General features: G+C 42.0%; 3 protein-coding genes across 5 annotated transcripts in view; 2 read left to right on the top strand and 1 right to left on the bottom strand.

Moving 5' to 3' along the window:
• Window positions 1–1425: 1425 nt before the first annotated feature.
• LOC118300443 (calpain-9) lies at window positions 1426–10285 on the top strand. 2 transcript variants are annotated; one of them, XM_035624833.2, is made up of 22 exons: window positions 1426–1768; window positions 1907–2147; window positions 2950–3037; window positions 3147–3262; window positions 3381–3514; window positions 4066–4258; window positions 4340–4414; window positions 4556–4641; window positions 4783–4854; window positions 5294–5451; window positions 5599–5753; window positions 5855–5866; window positions 6024–6226; window positions 6544–6613; window positions 6723–6785; window positions 6925–6982; window positions 7089–7144; window positions 7275–7343; window positions 8039–8117; window positions 8238–8351; window positions 8513–8565; window positions 9445–10285. In XM_035624833.2, the coding sequence occupies exons 2-22, from the start codon at window positions 1908–1910 to the stop codon at window positions 9469–9471; spliced, it is 2121 nt and encodes a 706-aa protein (XP_035480726.2). In that variant the 5' UTR covers window positions 1426–1768; window position 1907; the 3' UTR covers window positions 9472–10285. The 2 variants fall into 2 exon arrangements, with proteins under 2 accessions (XP_035480726.2, XP_035480725.2); XM_035624832.2 differs by having other exon boundaries at window positions 1428–1768; window positions 1875–2147.
• Window positions 9647–17556, bottom strand: nsrp1 (nuclear speckle splicing regulatory protein 1). 2 transcript variants are annotated; one of them, XM_035624837.2, is made up of 7 exons: window positions 17420–17556; window positions 12459–12543; window positions 12290–12346; window positions 12068–12196; window positions 11726–11933; window positions 11247–11349; window positions 9647–11123 (listed from the first exon to the last, which is right to left on the bottom strand). In XM_035624837.2, exons 3-7 carry the CDS (start codon window positions 12299–12301, stop codon window positions 10316–10318), a joined length of 1260 nt encoding a protein of 419 aa, XP_035480730.1. In that variant the 5' UTR covers window positions 12302–12346; window positions 12459–12543; window positions 17420–17556; the 3' UTR covers window positions 9647–10315. The 2 variants fall into 2 exon arrangements, with proteins under 2 accessions (XP_035480730.1, XP_035480729.1); XM_035624836.2 differs by lacking the exon at window positions 17420–17556 and adding an exon at window positions 13633–13665.
• The window catches only part of ssh2b (slingshot protein phosphatase 2b), a 17686-nt gene continuing 15077 nt past the window's right edge, over window positions 17440–20048 (top strand). The window contains exon 1 of the mRNA XM_035624831.2: window positions 17440–17577. Coding sequence (XP_035480724.1) covers window positions 17515–17577 — 63 coding nt within the window. The 5' untranslated portion in view covers window positions 17440–17514. The remainder of the gene's footprint in view (window positions 17578–20048) is intronic.

Raw genomic sequence — 20048 nt, 5'->3', positions numbered from 1 at the left:
AAGAGACGTGATGCGGCGTGTCAGGACTTCCCCACATACCTCTGGAATCACAGTTTCATGTGACAACGTTCAGCCACCGTTGCACAAGCGGTGAGATGTTACCGGCCGACATCTCACACAAAGGGCAATATTTTTTCTCTGGGTTTTCATTTTGTGGCATCAACTCAGAACCGTGTTGCGTGCTGAGTGTGCACTTGAGATTCAAAAGCAGAAATGTAACTTTACATCAATGAGTTTTGAATTATCTCCTATCTCGTGTTTTTCTATCTTCCTGTTGAGTCACATCTCTCTTAAAGCTTTGCGTCTTTGTGTGAAACACTGTGAAACCTTTGTGAATGAAGGATTTTGTGAGAACTATGTGCATGGATGTCACATGAATAGGCTGCATAACATTACACAACCACACCTGCAGGTCACATTGCATGAGGTGACTTCTCCCCTGGACCGACTCCAATTCAATGCAAGCCAATAGAGAGTGGGGAAGCAAATGAATGAATGAACACAAATGTCATTTTCGTATGTAACAATCAAAAGGTGATTGAAATAAGTAATTTGTTCACTTCCTACATGATGCTATGTGAATTTTCAGTCAGTTCTGATTTTATAATCACATAAAAGCAAAAGAAAATAGGCACAATTTCAGTCCAAAGATCAAAAGGTCATTTAATAATAGACAATTTGTTAAAAGTCATATTCTTCAATTCCCTCATTTGTTCCATTTATCATATATTTACAACCGTACCCCTGGGGTGAAATGTTTTCTTGTTTTTCTTTTTGGATTTTTGTGTGCTTGACGGTTATTGTCAAGGTTTTTGCCCGGGACTCATCTCACCACCTCCATGCGTCGCTGTGAAGAGCAAAGACAAATTCTCAGAGAACTCGCTGCGGCGGTTGTGCAAGTACACGACTGAGTACTTGGAATCTGAAGGATCTCGTCATTGTGGTATAATCCGAACATGGAGTGAGACCAAAGACCAACACTGTCAGTCAGTTGATGCCAAAGCTCATATTTCCACTGGAGGATCTCTTCATGTATTATTCAGCGTTCAAACACACGTCTCCTCCTCCTTGTCCTTTTTTTCAAGATAAAAATAATAAGAAGAAAGGAATGACATTTAATATTTCTCAGCATGTTAATACAGTATTTTTTGGGGGGGTGGGGGGCAATTTTTTCCCTTCACATTAGATGAACAACACTGATGCTGTATGTTCTATCATTAGAATTGATTAGTACATTTGGAAGGGGGGGGGGGGGGATAAAACAATGACAGGTAATCCTTTTCTTTTTTTTAATTTTAACAAATTAAAGCAATTTAACCTTCGAAGACAAAACAATTTCATCTCACTCACTTAAATGATTGTGAGACAGGAGAAAGGAAACAGCATGAGGAAAATATCAATTATCATTTAAGAGCCACGGTTTATTTTAATCAGCGTTTGTGTCGTCATGCAACAGTCAAGGACATTTCTTGCAAAGTTGTTGTTTAAAAAAAAAAAAAATAGAGAACAAAAACACTAAATCTCACATTGTCCGCCTTGTGTCAACATGTTTTCATTTTGCCCTTGAGCAGAAAGTAATTACAGACCCGTCAAAGACCTTTTTTCGTGGTATGTGCTTTTCCTATAGAGTCTTGTGGGGGAGGGTCTTGTCGCCTATGTCACGGTATAAGTTAAAGACAGTCTGCTGTGTACTGTGCATACCAGACCAGACGGTTTCCTACTGACTTCAGCTGAAAGGAAGCAGCGGTTGTTTGCATCTGTCCCACAGGTAAACAACCTCTTTGCACTTTGAAATTACTTTCAGAACATTCGGACACAAAAAGAAGAGAGAGGAAAAATGAATTTGTTGTGTTGCCGTGTTTCTTGTGTGTCAGAGTCTGTCTGAAGCGTCTCTCTGCACCGTCAGCATGCCGGGATCAGGAGCGTGCACCTCCATCATCAACCTGCGTTACCAGGACGGCAGAGAGGGGAGCCCCTCCAACCCTGCCAAGTTCAACCGCCAAGACCACGCACAGCTGAGGGACGCCTGCGTGCGCAGAGGGAGGCCGTTTGTGGACAACACCTTCCCACCGAACGCCCGGTCCCTGGGGCAGCTGTATGCACTGACCGTTGAGCAGGAGGAACGCGTGGAGTGGCTCCGACCAGCTGTAAAAATTGTTTTCTTTTTCTTCCTTATGTAAATCTTATGTTGATAGATCACGCACACACACACACACACACACACACACACACACACACACACACACACACACACACACACAAAGTTTAGTAATAAAATAAGATAAGATATACCTTTATTCGTCCCACAATGGGGAAATTTGGTCGTCACGGCAGCACAGTGGACCGAATATAGCAGGAAATGTACAGAATTTTTTTTAAAAAGCAGTATGTATGTACAAAATATAACAAAATCTAAAAATACAAATACTGTGTACAGAGCAGCAGCAACGGTTGCACACGGAGAATAATGAATATATATATTGCACAGTTGGTTATTGCACTTTTGTACCAGTGAATTATTCTTTGCAGTGGTTGAGTCCTGTGTGTGCGTGTGTGAGTGTGTGTGTGTGTGTGTGTGTGAGTGTGTGTGTGTGTGTGAGTGTGTGTGAGTGTGTGTGTGTGTGTGTGTGTGTGTGTGTGTGTGTGTGTGTGTTTACCGCAACTACTGCAGTCGGAGTTGAAGCCTCAGTCGAGTTCTCATTCAGTTCAGCTTGTTTTTGCGCCTTTTCTGCCCCCCCCCCGACACACACACACATATATATGCATATTTGCATATTTTGAACCATCATGATTTGTATGTTTTTGTGAAAGCACTTTGTGAAGCTGCTTCTGAAAGGTGCTATATATTATCATATATTAATTATTATCATTATTCTCATTGTCATTATTATGACCATTCCCTTCTCCTGTCTTTCCCATGCCTGATTCCCCTTTTGTGGTCTCGTCCAGGACATCTTGAAAATGCATCACGTCGACGACGAGCCGGTCTTCTGTCAGGGGGGAGCGTCGCGCTTTGACTTTGGTCAAGGCGTCGTCAGTGAGCCACACTTCTTTCTTTTCTTTTCGTAATCAGTGACTGCAGTTGAAACGTGAACCGCGCGGCAGTGCTCGACAGCAGAATGTTGTTGTTTGTCTCCATTCGCCAGGCAACTGCTGGTTTCTGGCCGCCGTGTCCTCACTGACGTGCAATGAACAGCTGACGGCGCAAGTGGTGCCGATGGACCAGGCCTTCGCGGACGCAGGGGGAATATTTCACTTCAGGGTAAAGATGCGATGTTTCATGAAGCGCGTGAACACAGGGATTCTGACGTGCTTCCATCCACTAATTCTTTTACGTCTACCTTTTCTTTTTTTCCTTCTGTGTTTTTTGCACTTGTCAGTTCTGGAGGTTTGGAATGTGGTTGGACGTTGTCATCGACGACCACCTGCCGACCTTAGACCACCAGCTGCTCTCCGTGCACAGCAATGGAGTGAATGAATTCTGGGTCCCTCTGCTGGAGAAAGCATACGCCAAGTGTGTAGCCGCCCCGCGCACCCTGACAGTTGACAAGGTCCCAGTTGTGGCACAGACGCCGGAATGAAGACTTCAATAATTCAATTCATTCATTCCAGTGGCGACCCCAGATGGGGCGACTGAAGAAATCTTGTGGGTGGCACCAAAACCAAAAGCCACAACTGCATTTCAGGAATTCTATTATGCCGTTTTGGAGTTTTGGATTTGAGGTTCTGGGAGTTGGATTTTGTTTATTGAAGTCTGTTTTTTGTCACCTTAGTTATTAAATACTCTTTTTTTCCTTCTTACCTTCATTTGGGTCCTGCTCCTTCAAACCTGTGACACTTTACCTAACTATACTGTTTAACTATTATACAAATAGACTTTATTGATTTTAAATGAATAGTACCCAATGTAAAATATCATATTATGCATTGGCTACTGCAACTCTCCAGGGGCGGCGACTGGGGGGGCCAGTGATTTCATGGGGTGGGGGGACGTGGCCCCTTGCCGGCGCCACTGATTCATTCATGTTTCTATATATTCATTTACTTTTTGTCTGTCTGCTTCAGAGTGTGCGGTTCATACGCCGACATGAACATCGGCATCCCATCAGAAGCCTGCAAGGATTTCACCGGGGGCGTGAACATGTCCTACGGGCTCGGGGAGGCGCATCGCGAGGGCCACGACGATGACCTGTGGCTCTCGCTGACCAGGGCCAGCGGGTGCAAGTCGATGATTTGCTGCGGGACTCCACCGGCAGGGGTGAGGACCAATTTCACGGACGATGAAGATGATGAATCAAACTCACTGGGGTGATTCACCGCTTTTTTTTGTTTATCTCAGGAGACCTTTGCGAACACCGTGGCACACACTGGACTGGTGGACGCACATGCGTATTCCGTCACAGGCGTCACCGAGGTGAACCGCACGAGTACACGTGTTCATATATTGCAGCTGAGAAGAGTTACTGATGTGGCTGGTGTAATAAATAACATATTAGAAGCGTTTGCACGTATTTTTTTGCCTCCTCCTTTTTTCAATTTATCCTTTCACCTCAAGGTCGAATACAATGGCTCCAAGGTGAAGCTGGTGCGGATCCTGAACCCTTGGGGCGAACAGGAGTGGACCGGGAAGTGGAGTGACAGGTACATGGATGATACGTCACATATAGTATTAAAGTAATGCAATAGGAAACTAATCAGTAGTTTTATTTCTGTGGAGAAAAAACAGCCATGAATAAATCCGATGTCAGTTCTGTCAATACTTTGCCGTCCTTTCGCCCTCAGGTCAGGCATGTGGAAAAAAGTGAGTCCCACAGATCAGGAAAAGCATTTTAATCGCAACGATGGAGAGTTCTGGTAAGTCAGCTGACTCAATGTGACGTCTCCATCATGTCAATGTGAAGGTTTCCCCAGTCAGCGTGTGTCTCACCAAATCCCACTGAGTGTATCTTTGATCTAAAAAACCCCGTTTGATCTAAAAAGACAGTTTTTTGGAAGAATTTGAACCCAACACTGTTTGCAATTTGCTATGCCTTACACATTGCTATGTTTCTGTATGTGTTACCACCACCAACCGTCAGTCAGTGGAACTGACGTGTGATGAAGACAGTGAGGCCGGACAATGAATGTAGTGATTTATTCTTTGTGGAGGAAAATTTGAACGTGCAGTAAAACCAGAGGTGGTTCAGTTGCCCGTCTCTCTGAGGTTGGATGCGGACTGCAGTGGTTGAAATTTCAGATGTCTTCTCGCTCTCCTCTCTCGTTTCTGTCTTTGTGTTTGTCTGTTGTCTGTCAGGATGGAGTTGGAGGACTTCTGCCACAATTTCAATATGGTGTCCATGTGCTGTGAGAACCCCAACTTTATTGATGGAGACCTCACCTGCCAGTGGAAATGCATGATTTATGATGGCAGCTGGGCGGCAGGGAAGTCTGCAGGCGGCGCCATAAATGCCGGTGAGCCCAATTCACTCGCTTATATCTTATGTCTTCGACTATAATCACGTGGTCAAGACGTTTGCTGGGTCGTTTTCCCTTTCACCCACCCACCACCCCGTCTTTAAAAGGGCCATCTGCGTTATTCATGTTTCTCATTGCCTGCAGATACCTTCCACACGAATCCTCAGTATCGCATCCAGGTGACCATCATAGACGAGAAGGAGCCGGGAGACAAAAACATCCTGCTTTCGCTGATGCAGAAGCCGCTGCTGAATCGCCAAAACAGACGATTCTACCAAATTGGACTCACCGTCTTCAAGGTCTGCCCTCCGTGATAGCATCCATTGAAATGAAATATGAGATACCTCAACAACTATAAAATGTTAAAATGACACTCTTCTTCCCCTTTCACATCCAACAGATTCCACCTGGGGTAAGCACATGGAAGAACAAATATCGTGCTCCAATTGTGCACACACACACACACACACACACACACACACACATACACACACACACACACACATTGTGACACTTTGATATTCAACCATAATTTCCTCACATTAAAACAAGATACACTGACCTCCCAGACCCCGCAGGGACGCCTGAAAGCGCCCTTCTTTCGCGCAAACTTCCCGGTGAAGGAAAAACAGCTGTACAGCTCCGACAGGGAGCTGATCGAGCAGCACAGCCTGGAGCCTGGAGAGTACGTGATCGTCGCCTCCACCCAGAAACCCTACATGACGGCGGACTTCGTTCTCACCGTCTACACCAAGGCCGAGGCGAAGATCAGGTAAAGAGACGCTGTGATACTGGACCTTTTGCTGTAAGTCGAAAATGGACACTTGAATGATGATTGGTACCATCTGAGGACTGCACTGTTTAAACATGGATCGGTGTCATTATTTGGGGGTTTGGTTAATGCAAATTCAACTTGATTAATGTACAACAAGAACCAATTGCTTTTCATCAAGTAAGAATGTAAATGAAATTGCTCAGTTCATCGGGAATAAAATCCAGCAGCATGAGGACAATGGAAAAAAAACCCAAAGACTTTCAAAAGTTGGAGGCAGAAGTCAGATTTTTAACGCATTCACATTCTGCCTCCAGTGCCCATGACGGACATGATGATGATGATGATGATGACGACCACGAGCACCACGGACTGATCCATCCCCAGGTATGAAATAAAAAGACTGCAGCGGTACGTTACAGAGAGACATTGTGAGCTACTTGAGACAATAATTCAGATACATCGTGATGACCTGGTGAATTTCATTCTCTGTAAGATCCCCGGCAAATCCACCGCCAAGGATCCCGTCCGCGCCCTGTTCGACCGGTTCGCCGATCAGGTTTCTCTACGTTTTTTCTCTGCTCGTGTCTACCTAGTTCCCTTTCTCTCTCCACTCGTCCATTTCTTCTTCGCCTGCCATCACGCGATCCCAGTTTATCCGTTATAATGAATTATATTTATTCTGTGTCTGTTGTCAGAACGGTGAACTGATTGCCTCACAGCTCCAGAGACTCCTCAATGACAACTTCGCTCATGGTGGGTTGATTGATATCAAATTTGCTTTCAAAACCTTTTTTTAAACAGTCACAGGAAACCCGTAACTTTGGAGGTTTGACTTTTTTTCCATTTGAACCATTCCCAGCGACCCCGTCCGGCTTCGATTTGAATACCTGCAGCAGCATGATCGCTATGATGGATGTATCCTCAAATACTGGGTGCTTATTGCTGTATTTCTTCTTCCGTTACAAATCAAACTAACATTATCAGGTCAGGGGTGAAATGGTTTCCCCGTCTGTTGCAACTGAGACACCCTTAATCGTGCACCAAGATCGACCAGCGGATGACGATGACCTTCACTGAATTCTCCGTTCTCTGGAAGAAGATGCACGAATACAAGGTAATGCAGCAAACGAGGGCATGAGAGAGACACGTTTCCACTCGCCCGTTCCCCGAGTTTCCCTGAGTTTTATTTGACTCCAGGCGCTTTCTTTTACAGTCGTAGTGTACGGCATCTGTACAGGTCTCCGGGGAAAAAAAGCCGCTAGACATTTGCCATTAATCCAGAATGCTGCTGCCAGGGTTCTGACCAGAACAAACCGGTACTGAAAGCACTGCATTGGTTTTGCAGTGGGGGGTCTTCAGAGGCCCGTCCGCTTATTGTTCCCAGGGTCAGAACAGTGCATGGAGACGCAGCCTTTTGTTTTTATTCTCCTTATGTCTGGAACAAACTCCTGGAAAATCGGCACTCCGCCACCAGACAACAATCTTTTAAATCTGGTCTTAAAACATTTCTTTTCGACAGGGCTTGTAATGAAATACGTATATTCGTACGTTTATGTTTTTGTTGCTTATGAACCTCTTGTTAATATCCCTTTCGCACTTTAATTATTGTTATATATTTACTGTATTTTTTAAATTTTTCTGTGAAGCACTTTGAATTGCCTTGTGGATGAAGAGTGCTACGCCTTGACATGTCAAGTTGCCTTGACATGGATTTAAATTCAGCAGTGATGTGCAGTTAATAATAAAAAGCAACGTACGTGTTAAAACATGCTCTTAGTTCCTAAATGTAGGTGAATCTTTTTTTTGCAGAGACTCTTCCATCGTTCTGATTTGAATCAGAATGGATGCCTGTCTGACAGAGAGCTCCAGAAGGCTATCGAGGCTGCAGGTGACACCGTTTATCAATGTGTTTCACTTTCAACCGATGCCAACTGGAGAAGGGGGAATGTGTCAGTGTTTACAACTGTAAATTGGAGTACTCACCACGTTCTCCTTGTGTCTGTACCAGGGATGAGTGTGAACGATTTCACAGTGAGGCGGGTGATTTTCCGGTATTCGGGCTTCTCGTCCACCACCTTGAAGAACTTCATCACACTCATGATGCGCCTGGAAAACTCATCAAGTAAATTATTTTATTTGTTCAGAATGAGGGGGACGGCGGGTTGAAGGAACTAAATACTCATTGATGTAGATTAGAACAGCACAGCAGAGTGGTATAGGTAATTCTCTATTCTAAAATGTGTTTAATGCATTTAAAAAAGTACTTGTTTGTTTTCTTTACAGAAGTTTTCAAGAACAAATCAAGCGAGGGCATGATCCACCTGACCTGGGAGGAGGCGAGTGTATTTCCGCTTAATACCACTTATAGATATGTTATTGTTTTCTTTCTTAAATATCCAGGATACAAAGATGTGAAAGTAGCAAAGCAACTACAGGAAGTCCTTAACTGAAACTTTCACTTCACTATTTATTATAATAAACGTTTATGTCAGTAAGCCACATGTAAGTAAAATCACTAATAATACGGAACTGCATTATGGCCTGTGAGTGTTTTTATCGCCTCAGCCGAGGAGGTTATGTGATTGGTTCAGTTTTTTCTTCTGTTTGTTAGCAGGATTACTCAAAAGGTTAAGGATGTATTTGCACGGATTTGCACATTTGATATGAGATAGGTCTCGGTCCATGATAACAGGTGTTTACATTTTGGGAGGGATCCAGGAATCATTTGCAGAATTCGTCGCCACTGTGAGATGAGAAGAGAGCAACACTTTGACATTTTGAGTCATATCTTATGCATAGCATTTAAAAAAAATATGTAGGTCAGATGCAGAAGGGGTCTGCGCTCTCCGAGTGCTCTTGTTATTAATACATGAATGTATAAGAAGCATCTTACTGTGGTAGTCGGTCAGGGTGTGACACGGTGATGGGTTGGTTTTTATCACATTAACAATGCATCAAATTTATCATTTGTTTTGTGTTTAGAAATGTTACATCTTGTAACTAAAGCTGCTGTTAAAGTGGAGAAAAAAAATAAACTACATTTCCCCTTGAGGTGTAGTAGAGTACAAATGTAAATATAGCAGAAAATGGGAAGTTAAATACGGCACTTGAGATAATACCGCTCTAGTGTGCAGCCTATTCTAAGCATGAATCAGAAAGAAAAAAAGGATGAAGAATACTAATAGTTCTGCAAACTGCCTCTTCTTATGTTCCAGTGGTCCAACATCTCCCTGTACAACTAAACCAAAGCTCAACACAGAAGCACAAGAGAAGATTCCTACAATCCAACATCACCTGTTGGAATTCGTGTCTTCCTGCAAGGAAACCTGTAAAGCAGGAACACGTTTCTGTTATCAAATGATCCTTGTGGAATAGGTATTTTTACCTTCTGAATTATGAGCAGTAGAGGAAACTGTGGACCGGAAATCATTTTATTAACTCATCACTGATTACGAGAGAAAGTTACAAAAAACCTCAACAGAAGTGATTAAACACAACATCACTGGTTCACAGGTCGTTCCGCACTCGTCCAGCTTCCCAGTTCGGTTTATGCGCTCATTCCTGTGTGTGATGGATTTAATTCACAAAAATTAAATCCATCTATAACAGTCCCAAGTCCCGTTGGAATGGGACAAGGTTGGCAAGAAAGTTTGAGTATTTCTCATTGTCGTCAAATCCAATAAAATGCGTTGTCCATGTATTCACAGGCTTTTCCTTCTGTTGTTGGCCATGAATATTTTAAAAAAACACCAATAAGCTGCATTGTTGTACTACATTGTTTCATAAGTATGAACATGAGCACTGGAGTTAATCTGGAGTAGAATGTGTATTAATCCACAGATGAAAGTCTCAAACAAATTTACTCGTTTGTGAAATGGTGATCAGCTGTTTTAGGACATTATGGAGTCTTCAAATCAAACTATATTTTCAGTGGGAACCAGGAACCTTGGGAAGAGGAAAGTAACATGTTTTTTAAGGGGATTTGTTGAAGAAGAAGAAGAAGAAAACATCATAAGTCGTATCCTCTTAATTGAAATAAAGGTTTTATGCAATTCAGAGATGTTTGATTCTTGCGCCCGACAGCGCTCAGTCCTCCTCCTTCTCGATATAGCTCTTACAGGACGAGCGCGCCATCTGTCTGGCCATGTACCGGTCTCTCGCCGTACCCACAGTCTGATCCGTGCTGCGCTTTGCAAACTTGTTCACCTTTCCCTCCATTTCCTCTTTGCCCTTTCCCTTTTCTCCGGCTTCTTCCTTGTTTTCGGGGTCTGTTTCTTCCTTCTTCACCGTCTTCTCCTTCTCGGCTTCCTTTCTTTTCTCCTTCTCTTCTTCCCCATCTTTGTCCTCTCGTTCGTCCTCCACTGGATTCCTCGATTTCTCTCTTTCCCCGTTCTTATCCCTCTCTCTTTCTTTCGGGCTCCTCGCCCTTTTCCCGTGCCGGTCTTCCCTCTCTGTATCTCCCCTGCCTCTACTCCTGTCATCTTCTCTGCCTCGCTCTCGCTCTCTGTCTCTGTCTTTCCTTCTCTCCTTGTCGTCTCTTCTTCCTCCATGTCTGTCATCCCTTTCCTTTGCCCTGTGTCTGTCTCTATCTCTATCTCTGTCTCTATCCCTCCCTCTGTCTCTGTCTCTGTCTAGATCTCTGTGACTCTTCTTGTGTCTGTCTCTCTCCCGCTCTCTTTCCTTCTCCTTATCGTCTCCGCTTCCCGATGAAGGCGACCTCTGTCTATATTGGCGCTTGGAGTGTGTCGAGCCAGCCCCCGGCTTGTTGAACCCAGACTTCTGCTCATGCCCCTCCTCACTGTCACTGCACGAACTCGGGATATTGTCATGCGACGTAGCTGAGGGAACAGGTGAAGTCCTCTCTGCGTCTTTTGGAAGCTGTGAGGTTTGAGGTCTGCGGGAGCAGGAACAGAGAAATTAAATACTCAGAATAAAAAAAATATATATATATATATATAAATATTTTTTTTGGTTTGCGTGCTTATTGATGAGCGAGTAATGCAGAGCTATGACTGACTTGTTTGCTGAGCGATCTGGTATCTCCTCTTCTCCTACGGTCTGATTCAGCAGGTGTCGGTAGAAGCCGCTCAGGTCTTTTTGTTTCTTCACGTCCAAAGCAGCTAAGCAAAACGAAAAATAATTCAAACAAATTACTTACATTGTTCCACATAAAATGATCCATTTCCCCAACACATTTAAGAGTCTCTCTTCAAGTAATGCTTTGTGTGCCGTGTGGGAGGAGACTCGTATCCCACAACAACATTTATTGAAGAAACTTTTTCTGTTTTCAATAAAACATTTGAAAGACGTTTTGGCTTGTTTCAGACAAGCAGCACAAACTATTTTTTACAATATCCAGGTTGCTTAGGGAATACATAAAGTTTTTGGGGTAACTCAAATTTAAACAACATTCATATGATTTTGAAACGTCTGGAGTGCTCAAAATATCAGACAACAAAATGTCATCTGTCAAAAGTAGTAAAGTATCAGTCGCACCTTCTATCTGTGCCTCTCTCTTCTCCCTCTCTAGTTCCTCCTTCTGCTCCTGCAGCTTCAGCTTGTAGGCGGAGGTAACGTAAGCATCTTTATCGGAAAACTTCTCCCCCTCTGCCTCTCGTTCCTTCTGGATCTTCCTCTCTTCCCTTCGTTCTTGTTCTTTCTTTCGGTCCTCGACTGCTTTCATTAAGTGCTGGATATACTTTGGCTGTTATAAAGAGAAAACAGACAAATTTAAAGTTTGTGACAAGTGCAAGGAAAAGTCTTCATTGACAGACTTTCTAATCATGCGATCTCTCTCAGTTTGAACAAATGCAGCGATACAAAAGTAAATGCAATTACCTTTTTGTCAGCGCCTCCTAGAATTTTTTTGTTGCTCTCAATTCTTTGTTTTTGAATGTCGTCGTACACGCCATCGTAGTCATATACCGTGCTGTCCTCTTCCAGGGCCTTCTGCATTTCCAAACGTGTCTTTAGAGGGTGAAAGACGGACAAAGCCCGGAAAATGTCAATCCCAATTGGTTTGTGTCATTAAGTTGACACAAGAAACATTCTTTCTCGTACCTGCTTCATCATCCTTTTTTTGATAGCTTCTCTCTGCAGACTCTCCCCAACTGTTGTCTGAGGAAAAACAACAACATAACAAAACAGATTCATTATATTTGGACTAACTTCTGCTGGTGAATGATGAATTACTGTAGCCTGCTTATAACAAATCCAAAAGTTTACCCACCTCGTCATCCGAGTCATCCCCGAACACTGATGGTTTCTGCAGGTTCTTTAGCGCTCCTTTCTTCTGTGACAAGATCAGCCCGTACCTGTGTGGACAACCAGGAAACAGTGCTTCTTAATCCCTGTCATCTTCACATATATTGTATGTGTACAACTCTCTCAAGCTGTAATTCATCAAGAAAAGATGCATCTCTACTGGCACAATTGCAAAGGCTTTGCATCTGACACAAAAATTAAAGCAGCTGTCATTTGAATGAACAGCAAACAACCTTTAAGTGGTTTAATATTGACTATCTTCTTGTCAGTAAAGATTTGGTATTTGACTCCACGAGTTAGAAACAAACATCACTGTGTCTTTTACATGCTGGTATTATAAGAGCTCACATCAAACATAGACAAAGGAGCACTGTGCCTTCCAAATACTGTATTATTATGCATTATTTTATAAATTTCTTGCACATTCCCTCAAGAGGCAGGTGGTCTGCTGATCCCAATGTAGCCTGGTCTGATCAATGTTCAATTCAAGTGTATAGAAGTATAGTATTGTTTATATGACACTGTATATGCAATATCATATCACAGAGCAAACTGGTTTCCTGGAAGTGATGGGTTCGGTGCGGTGTTCCCAACAGGGTGATCGCACCGTTTCCATTCCCCAGTTGCAGTCGTGCAGACCCACCCTAACATGGTTTTCGGGGACGTTAATTTTGTGACCTTCAGCAGGCAAAATATTAAGTGCATTTTTTCATCGTGCAGCACTTCCTGCACGAACAAGACATACACAACACGCCTAGAACTCAAGATCTGCATTTTGAATGGGTTACGTTAGCTCCTTTAAAATGTCATTATCTCTCCGGAGCAGCCTGTCATTGCCGAGGGGGAAAATATGAAAGTACAGAAATGTAAAAGTTGATGAATCTATATATGAACAAGCGAGAGTTGTAAGCATTTTACGAGCAGAACGTAGCCTAGCATACCGTCAGCTAGCTACAGGAGCAGCGATGGGGGAAACAACGTTTTGTTTTTTTTGAAATAACCCCAAACCATAACAACGCGGTTGCAACAGTAAATGCGAGTCTTTAGCAAACATATAAGTAAAACCCAAACGAAGCGAAACTGTTGTTTATTTCCTGTCACACACTGTCACAATAGCTGTTAGCTTGTTTGCTACTTACTGCTTGGTAGGGACCGCCATCTTGCTCTGCTGACTGCGAAGGCGCAACGGCAGATTCGACACGGAATTTTAGTAACGTCACACGCGACCAGGTCAAGTCATTTATCGTAAAAAAAAAAGAAAGAAAAATAAATGAATAATATATATAAAGCTTTCATACGTGTATCCGGTGTTCATAACCTTGGCACGTATATTTTTTCTTTAATTTGTGTTTTTTTTTCCACGTACTATGGGTCGGTCAGCCTGCTGCGAATGTGCGGATTTTTTCATTGACAGAAGCTTCTGTGAGCAATGTGGAGAAAATGGGATTTATCATTGATTTGTGCAATTTTCGATTTTCAGAAATGAGCTACAATACCGTGATATGAAAGCATTAAATCATAGATTGGAGGATGTCAACTGTTAACATATTACTGTGTGTATAAGTATTTTTTTCAATGATGGTTGTGCTTACCAATAGATGGCGACATCCCCCAATGTGTAACTTATTGATAGGTCTCGTGCAAACATTGACGGTATATTAAGATTTTAAGATATTTCTATACAGTTGTGGAGTCTTTGCGTTAATATCAAAGTTGGAAATGTTCATCAATTTGATGCCCAGGTCTATTCACAGGGCAAACTTTCATGGTTAAATCCAGAAAAGTAAAAGTTTCTCCATGTCCAAATTGTGAAATGTAGGAAAGTTACATGATAGGCTATACCAAACATATTTCATATGCATTAAGATGCATATTTTTGAGTCAGCAGATCAATCAAGTCTAATATGCATAATGATTAAAGGCCTGATGTGTAATACTTATATGCCATTTCAAAATGAAAAAAGCAAATTACCAAAAACGTGCATTTACAGAAGATATATTTTCTATCCTGATGAGCAACCTGCATCTTGTTCAATCTAATAATCCAATAAAAGAATCACGACCTTCAGTTCTTCTGCTGTATATCCAGACAATGAACAGATAGCTAACAATAGATCCAAGTCCGTTCCATTCCTATGTCCACACATCATATATCAAATAGGAGCATAAGTGCTACACTGAAGATATAGAGGATATAAAAGATTTATTATTTAGAGTATTTAAAGCAAGCAATAAGAGGGGCTCATCGCTTTGTGGGCTACTGACAAACAGTGGTTAAAAACTCTGTGGTTATACTGTCTGTTTAACTAAGAGCAAAGAAAGTGCTTTAATTCTATTTTATTTACTCATGTCATTTGCTATTTTTGTTGTTGTCAGCTGCTGTGTTCTAATCCTGCAGTAAGTTATTCTCTCAAATCAGATCAGAGGGGACATGGCTCACCTGTGATTAAAGCTGCAGCTCTGAATTTCCACTGCCTCCTCTGAAAGACTCTAAATCCAAACACCATTATCTCTGTTGTAATCTCCATCTCATCTCCTCTCTGGCCTCACTCTTAATCCCCCTGGTACAAACAGAATGACGAAAGCTGCCTGATGGATGGATGGATGGTTGGATGGAGTAAGTGATGTGTGGATAAATGGATAGGTGGATGGGTAGATTGACAGACTAATTGGTGAAGTTATAGAATCTATAAATTATGGCGAAAAATTAGAAGGCATGAATATCCTCTTTAGGTCAATATCTGAGCGGTGCATCCCTCCTATCTGTGTGCAGTAATGAAGGAATCAAACACTACTGAGGACTACTAGCTGATGAAGTGAATAATATTATCCTGTATTTTTTTTTAACCCTGAAAAAGGACATGTGGAAAGAAAACAGGTTGTTCAAGGTGTTATGATAGTGGTAGTGCTGGTGCTGTGTTACATGTGCTGATGACACACTCATTCATACTTGAGCGTGTGTGGTTTGTGGGAGGTTGCTACTCTCCGTGACCAGTGCCCTGGGGGCAGTGAAAATTGATTAGCAGGACGGGTTCAGGCAGACGGGCCACACCTCACCTCAGGAGCAGCCTTTGAATTGGAGTCAAGCAATCGTAGACTGACTTTTCTTATACCACTGTAGATATTGTACTGTAAACATATACACACTGCGTATTCTTAAATATTTTCATGTTATCTTTAAAACCGACACAGCTTTCAGGGTTGATGCAGAAATAAAATATTCAATTGTGTAGCTTGAACTAGAGTTTGAATAGTTTCATTTTCACTTGAGAGATTAATAAAACGGCTGATATCATATCACTGAAACTGATATCACCTAGATCCTAGTGCTGCTGTACTTTGTGCTGCAGTGTTGATCCTGAATTTCCCCTACGGGAGATCAGTAAAGGCTCATCTTATCTCATCTTATCTTAAAAGCATTATTAAGCATAACAAAGGAATTATTTAAAGGTGCACTCAACCAAATCACACGAAGATGAGTTTACTCGCCGTGCGGCGCACTACTTTGCCTGTAAACAGAAAATTTGTATAATGTCCTCTGTGCCACTGTGACATATTTGATACTTTTGTTGTGTTGCATATTTTTTGTAGTTTGTTATCAGGTGGTAAGTGTAAAAAGTAAAATAAAAACATGACAGCAACATGAAAGCATTAGTGTTAATATTGGATTTTAATTTGATGTAGCATTTGTATTCGTATTTGTATTTGTAGTTATTTTCATCAATGTCTTTGTGGTTGTTTTAAGTCTTCTTGTAGTCCTTTCACATATATTTTCGAAATAATTTCTACTTTTCTGTCTCTTTTATGGTTGTTTCACATGTTTTTGTAAATGTCTAACTGATTCCCCAACAAGAAATATTAACCTTCTCTCCCTCGACTGTTTGGGCCCTGCTTTAAAATAGTAATGCAGGATTCAGTGTCATTGGAACCTCACCAAGACTACAAACTGAAATTTCAGCTTCTTTCTGCATCGATTCTTTAAAATAAAATTGTGTCAGGCATGTAGGTACCCCTACTTTATGGAAGTAAAGCTTTTAACAGAGATTTTCTGAATGACATCTGGCTGCTTTGTCTGATGAAGTAGGTCATGATTTATTCATCTTTTTCCTGTGATTCAACATTGCACAGTGGCAGCAGGCGGATTGTTTGACTTGACAGTCACCGCTCAGAGGAGCTGCTTTGTTTACGTCCGGTGTGGTGCCAAAAAGTGATTGTCTGCCAGAAACTGAATTCCGTCCTTTTTGGCAGGTACAATATTGTGTTTTATGGATTGTATGGCCCATTTAAAGGTTTTTCAACAGGTGAAAATCTGCATGGGTTATAATCTGGGACAGAGCTATAGAAAATAATGCAGTCATAAGGATAATTTAATAAGGATAAAATAGCAATAATTCCTTTATTTTATACATAACCCATTACCATATTTCATGTTAATTATTTACATATTCGAAATAAATATTTTAAATCAATCAACCAATTACAGTGTAGTAATATTAGACATACAAACGCATACAAACCTTAAAAACAGTAGAATCGTATTTCCTGTGAGCAGCCTGATGACGCTATAAACGGCAACCACTTCGGCCACAGTTGCGTTCATTCGGTTACAAGAAACGTACATTGACACATAAAGACGGATCTTTGCTATTACTATGGACATAAACGTTGCGTCATGTGCCCGTTATGAGAGTTTGATCCAGGTAAAATCACTTTTTTGGCAGGCGATCACTTTTTGGCACCACACCGGCACGCACACGGTTAATCGGGATTGACAAGCTGCGGGCACTCGCGCATGCGCACGCGGCGCTGACAGAGGAAGCAGCCGGGGAGTAGTCAAACAGTCCGCGGCCACAGACCGAGGGAGAGACGCAGAGAGGGGGCTGAACGAGATAGAGAGAGAGAGAGAGAGAGAGAGAGAGGACCAACCGCCCGGGTTCTGCTGGGTTTTCTCCACCTCGGAAACAATAATGCTCGTGTCGCCGGCGTCGCTTTCTCTCCGGTGTCCGCTTCCCCGTCGCTGAATGGCGCTGGTTACCGTGCAGCGTTCACCGACCCCCAGCACCAGCTCCAGCCCCTGCGTTTCGGTAAGAGCCGCCGCCTCAATTGAAACCTTCCCTCCCCTGTCGCTGCCTCCACCTCCACCACCAACCAGCAAATCTCTTCGCTGTCCGCGGCGATTCGAGGCTTCATTTCCGCTGTCTCTTTTTTTTTTTATCGCCTGCTGCTGCTGAGTGTCATAAAGTGCCTTGCCTTTGTGCTCCTGCGCATGCGCGACATGTCCCTGCTCATCGTTGCTCAGTTAATAGTTAACCTGCTTCAAAATCCTCCAACATGTGTATATTGACAAGTGAGCAAATGACAGTTTTCTGTCTGTGTTCTTTTCGTTGTACTCCACTGTTGACATGGGTCCTGTGTGCACACTTCCGCCAGTTCCAAGGTACTTCATCAAAAAAAAAAAGTGGTTAAAATGTGTTTCCTGTTCGTTTATTTGACAATGACGTGTTCCTGTAGCTGTCTAGTGGCTTTTAAGTGTAGTTTTTAAAATTTAAAACAATATGTCATGCACTCCCGCTCCCAGTCAGTGCCTTGTGACAGGCATGAATACAGGTTGTTGTTGTTGTTGTTGTTGAGCGTTGTCTTGGTCTGTAATTTATTTTTATTGAAAAAAATACATATTTTGATAAGGATAACTATATTTGCAATGAATTTAGAGATACAGATACTAGTTATATTAACTAAAGTATAGATTGCAATTAATAAGGAAGCTGATTAATTATTAATTATAGACGAATTACTCGGGGAGAAGAGGTGAGATTAAATACGTTTTTCTTCTTCTCACCCCTTTTCGTACACGTAAAGCAGCAAGTGTTGGACAGTTTCTTTTTGTGTTATCCTGTTATTGTTAGTGAATATCACTCTTCTATATCTGTCCACTTGTTTCATTATTTTCTTTTGTTGTTTTTTAAATTATTTTTTTTCTTTACAGGTTTGGAATAAACACATTTTCAATTCAATTCAAAACAGGGCTGTGGTCGGACATCTCCATTTCTGTCTTTTGGCCCTTTTTGTCCCTTTGTGTCTCTTTACACGCCTGGGATTTTAGCTTCCCACTCTTTATCTTTTATTATAGTGCTATTGAATCTGTTGTACACAGTGTCATTTTCCCCCATAACGCAGGCGACATCACTGAGTTAAGGGTGAAGATTTGGTTATTGGTTATGCTTGATTAGGGATGTATGGATAAAAATATTATACAATTTCTTTTTCATCCAAAGAATGTCTTTTTATTTTTTAAATTCAAGGGATATATTCAGTTTAGGCTTGAATGCGAAATAAATCAAATAGAATGTTGTTATGGTTATACACAATAATTTGTTTTGAGGTAACGTGGTTTAACATTTCTGCCTCAGCAATGCAACAGCAACAATGCTTTTAAATAGATACCACACTAAAGATCAATATGTTAGGCTACACATATTGATTATTGCATACTTACTGTACTAGCAGTTGTATTAACTTTTTTTGGTCCGTTTAAATAAATAAGAACTATACTTTTGTGCTCTTATCGTATGGGGCAATGACTAAAAAAGCAGACACGAACGACTGCTCTTGGCGTTTGAGCTAATGTTAAACTATCATAATTAACACTTGTAGGTGCTAATACTTGGGATGGCAGTAGTGTTTGTACTTTTTTTCAAATGGTGGAGAAGGTTTGTTGTGTTTCCTGTTGTTGTCTGCACAGGTCATCTGCATACCATGCAACAACCAATACCACTCTGCTGTAGCTTTAGGCATCTGAACCGAATCACGGATGTTGAGTGACCTGACCTCCACAACAATTTCCTCATCTTGTACAAACGTCTGACTCGCTTCATGGTCACAAATGTTTAAGTTTCCAACCGTCTGTGCACCTAATTTCCCCCCCTTGTTTTGGCTTTAAATGTGTTAGCTACATAAGCCTAATGCTGTAGCTAGTAGTGAGTGTGTGCGTCGCTATTCTCTCTGCTCGTCTTGTTTCTACAGAAGCAGGGAACTCCCTCAGACAATCGGCAAGTGAGTGAGGAAGTGATGTAGAGTGCAACTTTACACTCTGCTTCTCATTCAAATGTTGTTCTCTGTCTGGTCTGGTTCACAGGACTTAATACATTTCCTGTGTGAGTGGGCAACTTGTGTCAGATCAGTGAGTGAGGTTGATTAGTGTGATTGGCAGGTGGAGCCTGTCCTAGCACACACACACGCACGCACGCACGCACGCACGCGCACAGCACACTCACAGCACACTCTCATGAGCACCCCAAATGACAGGCACACACAGCTCAGAATTCATTATGATCAGGTGCCAGACGAGTTAAGTATCCATTAAGGTCGGTGCATTGCCACAGTTTTTTCTTCATGCGCGTTGGAGATGTGATAGTGAGCCAGAGTCTTTAATTACCGCAGAAGATATGCATATGTGTAATCTTGCAAGGTGAGGCAAGTATAGGGTTGGTAAAAGGATGTGAAGCATTTTCTTGTGGAAATATGTTTTCTCCCACACACAGGTATGTCTGGTTTC

This window comes from Scophthalmus maximus, chromosome 2, assembly GCF_022379125.1.
Source record: "Scophthalmus maximus strain ysfricsl-2021 chromosome 2, ASM2237912v1, whole genome shotgun sequence".
Lineage (NCBI taxonomy): Eukaryota > Metazoa > Chordata > Actinopteri > Pleuronectiformes > Scophthalmidae > Scophthalmus > Scophthalmus maximus.
The sequence above is the reverse complement of the archived record's forward strand: the minus strand, read 5'-3'. Positions and strand labels throughout refer to the sequence as shown.

Excerpts from the sequence above, each read along its gene's own strand:
- nsrp1 (XM_035624836.2), bottom strand. The coding sequence starts at position 13,652 with ATGGCGGTCCCTACCAAGCA. Across the intron at positions 11,934-12,067 it reads TAGGAGGCGCTGACAAAAAG|CCAAAGTATATCCAGCACTT; the intron begins GTAATTGCATTT and ends TCTTTATAACAG. Across the intron at positions 11,350-11,725 it reads GAGAGAGGCACAGATAGAAG|CTGCTTTGGACGTGAAGAAA; the intron begins GTGCGACTGATA and ends CGTTTTGCTTAG.
- LOC118300443 (XM_035624833.2), top strand. The coding sequence starts at position 1,908 with ATGCCGGGATCAGGAGCGTGCACCTCCATCATCAACCTGCGTTACCAG. Across the intron at positions 2,148-2,949 it reads TGGAGTGGCTCCGACCAGCT|GACATCTTGAAAATGCATCA; the intron begins GTAAAAATTGTT and ends GGTCTCGTCCAG. Across the intron at positions 8,118-8,237 it reads GAAGGCTATCGAGGCTGCAG|GGATGAGTGTGAACGATTTC; the intron begins GTGACACCGTTT and ends TGTCTGTACCAG.